This window comes from Lygodium microphyllum, chromosome 6 (genome assembly GCF_053477565.2).
Source record: "Lygodium microphyllum isolate KBCC chromosome 6, Lygodium_microphyllum_v1.1.10, whole genome shotgun sequence".
In the NCBI taxonomy this organism is placed as follows: Eukaryota; Viridiplantae; Streptophyta; class Polypodiopsida; order Schizaeales; family Lygodiaceae; genus Lygodium; species Lygodium microphyllum.
Window position 1 is genome coordinate 65,879,285 of NC_141140.1, and position 7,738 is coordinate 65,887,022.

The 7,738-nt window shown below is 42.6% G+C and overlaps 1 protein-coding gene across 2 annotated transcripts in view; it reads left to right on the forward strand.

Annotated features, from left to right (window-relative positions):
• Nucleotides 1-7,044, forward strand: part of LOC148034640 (uncharacterized) — a 31,311-nt gene extending 24,267 nt beyond the window's left edge. Inside the window, exons 7-11 of one of the 2 annotated variants that reach the window (XM_087679565.1) lie at nucleotides 4,641-4,727; nucleotides 5,765-5,844; nucleotides 5,962-6,184; nucleotides 6,426-6,484; nucleotides 6,602-7,043. In XM_087679565.1, coding sequence (XP_087535691.1) covers nucleotides 4,641-4,727; nucleotides 5,765-5,844; nucleotides 5,962-6,184; nucleotides 6,426-6,484; nucleotides 6,602-6,707 — 555 coding nt within the window. In that variant the 3' untranslated portion in view covers nucleotides 6,708-7,043. Of the gene's footprint in view, nucleotides 1-4,640; nucleotides 4,728-5,764; nucleotides 5,845-5,961; nucleotides 6,185-6,425; nucleotides 6,485-6,601 lie in introns of both variants that reach the window. The other variant, XM_087679566.1, reaches the window with a different exon arrangement.
• Nucleotides 7,045-7,738: the final 694 nt, after the last annotated feature.

Below are 7,738 nucleotides of genomic sequence, written 5' to 3' on the forward strand. Positions count from 1 at the left end.
AAGAATCTCTATCAAGAGGCTCTGGCTCCAAAGGAACTGTCTCAGGAGCCCAACTCTCCCCTAGATCTCCAAGGACGGGGTACTCCTCTCTCCCCTCTCGGCTCGTGTAGACATCTTGCTTGACGGGATCAAACAAACGATAATGTTGGGACTGGGAGCTATAGCCAACAAAAATCTTTTGTCGGGAAGCCGCCTCGAACTTATCATGCTGTGTCTTCGGAATGTGCATATAAGCGTCACGCCCAAGGATCCTGAAATAAGAGATATCAGGCTTAGTCTCGAAGTAAGCCTCAAAAGGCGTCATTCTGTCAACGGCCAAAGTGGAAGATTGATTGAGGATGTGAACTGCAATAGCCATTGCCTCAGCCCACAGAAACTGAGGTGTCTGTCGGTGCTCCATCATGGTGCGCGCCATTTCGATCACACTTCGGTTCTTCCGCTTCAAAATGCCATTCTCTTGGGGAGTGTTGGTGTTAGCAAACTCCTGGTGAATGCCCCTATCTGCACAAAAACAAGCAAACTCATTAGACATAAATTCACCTCCCTTGTCTGAACGTAAGGTCTTCAGTTGCCGGCCAGAACGGTTCTCTTCAAAGAGAAGCCAATCCTTGAAGTGAGGGAAAGCCTCCAACTTCAAAGTCAAGAAATAGGCCCAAGTCATCTTGCTGTAGTCATCTACGATCAACATGAAGTACAAGCTCCCCTTCAGGGACTCGGTCCTCATCGGGCCACAAAGATTCGTAGATACAAGCTCCATGGGTGAAGTAGACCGCCTAGAAGCTTCGTTGGGAATCGCATCCCGATGCGGTTTCCCACGAATGCAGGAGACACATGGCTGATGGCTCACCACTATGTCTGGCAATCCTCAGATAAACGACCCTTGCGACGCCTTTCGAAGGTACTCGTAGTTCAGGTGGTCAAATCAAGCATGCCATAACTTGGAGTGTGTCTGAGAAGTAAGAAGAAGAGAAGTAAGAGCTGAAGAAGACTTCGATTTGTAGACGCCATTCTCCTCATACCCTGCAGAGAGAACCTTCCTCGATCCACGATCAAGGACTCCAACAATATCACTGTCAAACTCCACCAAGAGGCCAAGAGCACAAATCTTATGGCCTGAAAGTAAATGATACCCCAAACTTGGCACATGCAACACCTCAGAAGTGTAGGTACCACCACGTCCATCTGGAATAAGCTTCATCTCATCCCACTCAGCAATAGACACAGTAGAGTTGTCTCCAATGAGAATCTGCCCATGCGAATGTCGCAAATGGGTAACACCAACGGGAGGAGTCATGTGCCGGGAGGCACCATTTTTCACGATCCACTCACGAGCCTGGGAAGCAACCATCGCAGCATTAGAAGTCTTCGGTGTAGAGTCCTCAATGACTGCTAAGTGTAGAAAAGCAAGTGATGAGGGTGCAGCCACCGCTCCAAAATCCTTCGTGTCCTTCTTCTTGGTGTCCTTGTCTTTGTCGGGGCAATCATTCGTCCAATGACTGGTCTTTCCACAAATATGGCAAGTCGATTCCTTCTCCTTGTCCTTCTTGGATTTGTTGTCCTTCTTCTTCTTTTGGTCCTTCCCCTTCTTCTGAGAGGCTTGACCGACCAAAGCCTTCGATTTGGAAGCATTCTGTCCCTTCAACTGTTTCTCCTGGTCCAAGACCATAGGAACCAACTCTTCCCACCGAAGAGTCGACTCTCGCCCTGATGCAATAAGAGCGGAATAAAAAGTACCGAATCGTGGCGGCAACTGGGACAGTAATTTGATCGCCATGTTTTGGGAGGAAATAGGCTTCCCCGCATTTTGAACCTCCATCTAAAGCTGCCGAAGCTTGTTGATGTGTTCCCGAAGCGAAGAAGACTTATTGACGGACAAGGTCTACATCTGCACCTCCAAAGAAACCCTCTTCATCAGGGTCATTCGGTTGTACATTTGGTCGAGCTCCAGTCATATCTCACGAGCCACCATCAAGTGCTCGATGTGAGCTATCACAGCTGTGGTGCAAGACAGAAACAGAAACGATCGAATCTTGGCATTCAATTTGTCCCAATGAGATTGGGCCTTGGTCAACTCCGCACGAGAATTGGAAGAGATTTTGGACTCATCCCTCATTGAGGGCTTGTTAATCTCCTCCATCACCAGTTCCGCCAAATCATAAGACTCCAAAACGGCCAACATCATCACCTGCCAGATGTGGTAATTGTCATCATCAAGCTTTTGATCTGATGGAAGAGCCGGTAGGACAGACACCTTCCTGTCTATGATCGCTTGGAACTCCAAATCAGTTTCTGTAGACATGTTAACCTGCAATACCTACACAAACGCAAAATCAGCCCCCCTTGATTGTGAAAACGCAGCCTTCTAGGGCTGGTTCCTTCGCTGCCCAAACCTTCTTCACCTGCCGGAGGCGATGAAAAGGTAAAATCTGCAGTGGAAGGTCTCAAACACAGCCTTTCTCCCCTTCGAACAGCAATAACCTGCAGCAAATTCACCGATTAGACTCCTTTCCCGCACGCCCACGCTCACTTCAGCCTTGATCCGATGCGCAGCCCTCCTGCTCGCCCTTGAATCTTGGAAACGCAGCCTTGTGTCGCGCTGAAATCTCCTCTTCAGATAGGTTCAGCCCTCAGTCAGTCCATCTTCACCGTTCTGATACCATATCAGAGTGCAGCGATGCGGAAGCGTAGCATGGGGCAGAAGAAATATTTGCGTATGTCTCCGACTTGATGACCTCGATCTCCGTCAGCTCGAGCACAGTCTGTCTCAGCCAACAGATCTCAAGATCAGAATATGATCACTATGTGCTGAGGGACTGGTATATAAAGCAGGAAAGAAAAGGTCAAAAAAGACCAGGTTGGTTGCATGCAGCCGACTGACATAAATCTGTCCGACTGCTGGCCGACTGTGCAAACTGTGCCACGTGGCACCCTGTTCGACCTGCTGATGTGGCATCCTGCTGTACTGCTGACATGTCCTTTGCGATTGCTGACATGGCACTCTGGCCGTACTGCCCTGCCCACGGCTGTCCAGGGAATGACTCTCTAACAAACACATGCATGTTGTTTTATAAAAAACTCCTTAAAGAACTTTTTCATTCACAAAACAAATCAATGTATGAAAAGATGGAGGAGGTAATTGGGCACGCAAAGAGGGTGGGAAAAATGCTAATTTTAAGAGAAAAACAATCCCCATGTTATTTTTAACAAAGGAAAACATGTTTTAAAAAAATTTGTTTTGCAATTTTTTTTTGTTTCCTAACCTTGTTTCGTGAAACAAAGCAAAACATTTCATGTGTTTTGGGGTTTTTGTGTTTTGCTAAGATGAAACACGTTTTTTGGTTACTATGGGCTTACCTGATGGATCATCATTCACTTGTAGTCTTCCAAAGTAGTTAATGTTGGAGAGAGGGAGCTAGCTCTCCTCAGTCATCATTCACTTTGCAGTCTTCTAGAGTAGGTAATGTTGGAGAGAGGGAGTTGGTGCTAATGCCGACATTGCCACTTGCTCATTGTTGTACATGATTGTCTCATGTTTGGTATATGGTTTCCATTTCTTGAGCATATTATTGAGTTCTCCCTTTGTAGCGTTCTTTTGTGTTCTCTTCTCCCCCCCCCCTCTCTCTCTCTCTCTCTCTCTCATATTGTACAACCTATAACAACAGTCTTCTACGCTTCCATCGTTGCACGTCTAACACATTCATCCTCATGGTTGGTTTGGCTTTTGTGCGCTTGGATGATTTTTTGAAACAAGCAGCCAATCAAGTTTATCATAAGATGATTGAGATAAGAGATGGGTGATTGAGAAAGGAAACTAAGTTTGGTCTTCCAAGCATAGTAAAGCTAAGTGGTGTGATTGGTTGCTTCAATTGTGGATGTCTAAACTTCCCTTTAAGGGGAAAGTCTTTATTAGAAGGCTTCTTGTAAGTGGTCTCCTCACCCATTGGCGATTTCTTGTGATGGTTGTGAGATCCATACTCATCTCTTCATTTTTTTCACAATTGCTAAACAGGTGTGGGCTTTTGCGCATCTGTTAGAGCCTGCGATGCTCGAGTCTCTTTCATCTTTTGCATTGGAATGGTCTTTCCCACACCTGCAGAACACATACTACATTCATATTTAAACTCAGTCTCAAGTATTTGTGGTCATTTAAGGACTACCCTTGTTGCAAGAAAGTTCCATCGCTTTTGCTGTGTGATCCTTTGGGAGAGGGCTGCTTCATGGATGTAGATCATCTTTTGGACTGTTCCACCTTTGTTGTGCCCACTTCATGATTCTCTTCCCTTGTCATTGTAGCCCTGTTACTGTGTGTTGTTTTCTACTTATCTTTGAGTCTGCATGGCTGGCTAGAAGGCCCTTTGTAAATACTACCAGTGTTTATTCTTGAAATGAAAAAAAGAGGGGGCTTCACATGTGGCAAAGATTAGTACTTTTCTAACTTTCTTTCTAGGAGCAACTGGCATGATTGACAAAGGTAACTTTCAACCATGGTTTCGGATGGTTAGACATGCTGATTGGCATGCTCGCTTCCCCTTGAGGTTGAACAACTTCACTTACATGGGAATCTGTTGTGACGGTTTGTAATATAAGTTGGCTAGTTACTAACAAAGACCATGTTTTCATCGAGGAAAATTTTCTGGCAGGAAGAATATGCAGTTAACACTGAAGCAGATGATCTAGAAGCAGAGGCTTGTCAACTAGCAAAACTCGTTGGAAAATTGGAATGTGAGGTATGACGTTTTGTAAAATAATGTGCTAATGGATATAATTGGGACTCAAGAAAGCATATTGGAGGGCTGCAAAACAAAATATCTTATTTCTGAACAATTTAATTTGATAAGAAGCAGATTTTATATGAAGTATTTTAGTAACATATGTAAACCTTGATACAAAAGACCATTTACTGTCAGTCATAAGATTTTGGGTCACACCGCCTGTAAGGTTTTGTATAGAGAATAGGTAGTTCCATCTAGCATGTCCTTCTGGTTTGGCATGGAGGTGCTAGAAGGAGCCAAATGCCAAGTCACGTCATATAGAGTCTCACCCTATGGTGGTTCTTAGTCCAAAACCTCAGCATCCTATGTCAAACCAAATGCCCTCTTATAGCATATAGGCATAAGGAAGGGAGGTGCCATGCAAAAGTGAGCAGCAATAGATAATGGAAGTAGGCCCTAGGGTGAGTAAGCTAGAGCATTACAAATAGAGACATGAAGAAGTAGGCCAATGGTGCTATTACAAGTTAAGGTCTGCCAATTACATGTCTAGGTCCGCCAGCTATGAAAAATTTTAACCCTTTGCAGAGACTAAGGACTTGGTCCATACAAGCAAATTTGTCATTTGACAAGTGCATTATTGAGTAGCATACATAATTTTAAAATTAACTCAACGAACATGATGGGGTGATATCGGACCCAATGCTGAAATTAAACTGCCAAATGTGTGTTTCCTGTATCCATTTTGTGCTTAGACAATTGTGCATATAGTTGTGGATTTTCTATCATTCATTTGCAACGTTTTCTGAGTGTTGAGCATCTTAGCCAACATGAGGATGTATACTACTTTGGCCAACTGTATGTGAACATGCTTCTGTGTAAGGTACACATAGTGCCTTTTTCTGTTTTGTAAGCTACTTATTGCTTTTTTCCTTCTCATGGATTCTGTTCTGACTTCCTCATGCAAAATATGTCCGAAGCTTCTGGTGTTTAGTCAATCGCTTATCCTCAATGATATGCCTTTAACTGTGAATTTGTTAACTTTGCTCTTGTAGATACTTGATCTTAACAAGGAAGTGGCAACCCAAGAGCGGTATTATGAGCACTTGAAATCATTGCATGGACAGAAAATCAAGTATGTTGGTACTTTTCTTTGTGCCGTTGATGGTCCTGTTAAAAAGTTGAAGAGGGAAGACTTGCTGCTGATATATTAATGATCAGTTGCGGTGAGCCATTCTGCATTTTTATGTAGGCTGGACCTTCTAGGCAAAGTCTTCACATTTTTCAGTGATTGGAATGTGGTGGAGTGTGAGGATGAGAAGGTAACCTTGATATTCAAAAGCTTGACTCCTCAAGTCAAAAGGAGTGCACAGGCCACTCGGTACCAACATCAAAAGGTGACAAATGCAAATGCAGCAGCATATAAGCTGCATCTTAAAGTGCATGAGACAACACTGGCAGTGGAAGATGTGAAGGTAACTCTTACCGATTTCTTCTGTCCAAGAGAAGAGCTTGTTCTTCTTGATGATTGTTTTCCCTCTCCTGTGAGTTATCCTAGAAAACATGTCAAGTTTTCCTGAAGCATGTGAAAAATAACACGAAGAGTGATGTTTTCAGGGCAACCATAAAAGAAAGTTAAAAAAAACAACAAAGGAGAGGCAAGCAAGTCCATAGTCTTTTTATATAGCATAATTGATTGTTTTCCTCAACTTGCAGCTTGAACCCAATGATGATGTTGTTATAGATGATATTGTCCAAGAGCTTGCATTCAGGAGGTATTTTCACCCATTTTAAAAAGACATTCTGCAATAATCTGTCTACCTCTGCCTGCATTTAGCCATGCCTCATGCCTTATTTTGTCGTTTTGTTGCTGGTTTTTTCAAATTTGCAAGGACAATGCACTCTCTTGAAGTCACTCCAGTGCCACACAACGATTTGGAGTTCCTGCTAAGAAGGATCGGCCAGCGCATTCTTCTTTCGAGGAAGCCCCATAGTTGAATTCACCTCAGAAGTTGAGTGAGACCTCATCTATCAGTTCAAAGATCAAAGAGTTATATGTTCTCTGTTCACAGAATCATAATCACAAACTCCTGTATGAGTTGCCCATTGAGATTCACAAAGTCAACCTTATGCTGTAAGTAATTTAAAAGCTATTTCGGCCACAGTATAGTCAGGGCTCTACTTTGTTCAATATGTTTATTGGAGGAGGCTAAGTTGATGTGCCTATTGACTAATTGATTGCAACTAGGGGTTTAAGGTAATCTTGAAGATTACATGTTTCAGGTTCCAACACATATTTATAATACTGCATTCACATCCTTAAAAGTCTGCATTCACATCCTTAAAAGTCCTTTCAGATACATTATTTGTGCTGTTGGTTGTGTTGCCACTAGTTTTGTGGAGGTTGCATCAATGGTGATAAGATTATTGGATTGATGAACTTGTTTAGCCGAGTCCTTGAAAGATAGGGCATGGCCTCAATACCATCTCGATATTTTCAAATTAATATTTAGTACTCGCTGAGCTAAGCTTCAAAAAGATAGTACTGTAAATAAGCCTTGCAAGGAACTCATTAGTGCGTGGTTGTTGAAAGCCAAGCAAGCATTGACAAGATTTGTCACTTGGTAGCTGGACTCGCTCACTTAAAGAACTGCCACTTCAATGACCTATTTGATTTGTACATGAATGTGTTTTGCTCTCAGTTTTGTTGCTGCTCTTTACACGAGCAGCTAATAATTGTTTTTTCTTTATCTTTTTACTTGTTTTTTTGATTGATTCAAAATTTTATGATTGTGTTTTCTTGTTTTTTTGAATTATTCAAATTATTAGCACCGTTCAAATTACCCTCAAACCATTCACTATGGCATCAAGTCATTAAATATTCTACTAGATAATGCCACAAATATTCTACTTGATAAGGACTTTGATGCCACAGTAGCTTCTCAATCTTGCTCTTTGCTAGGTTGCTTTACCTTGCTATCTTGATTAATTCATTACAGAGCTCATTCCTTTGCAATAAAAACATGTCT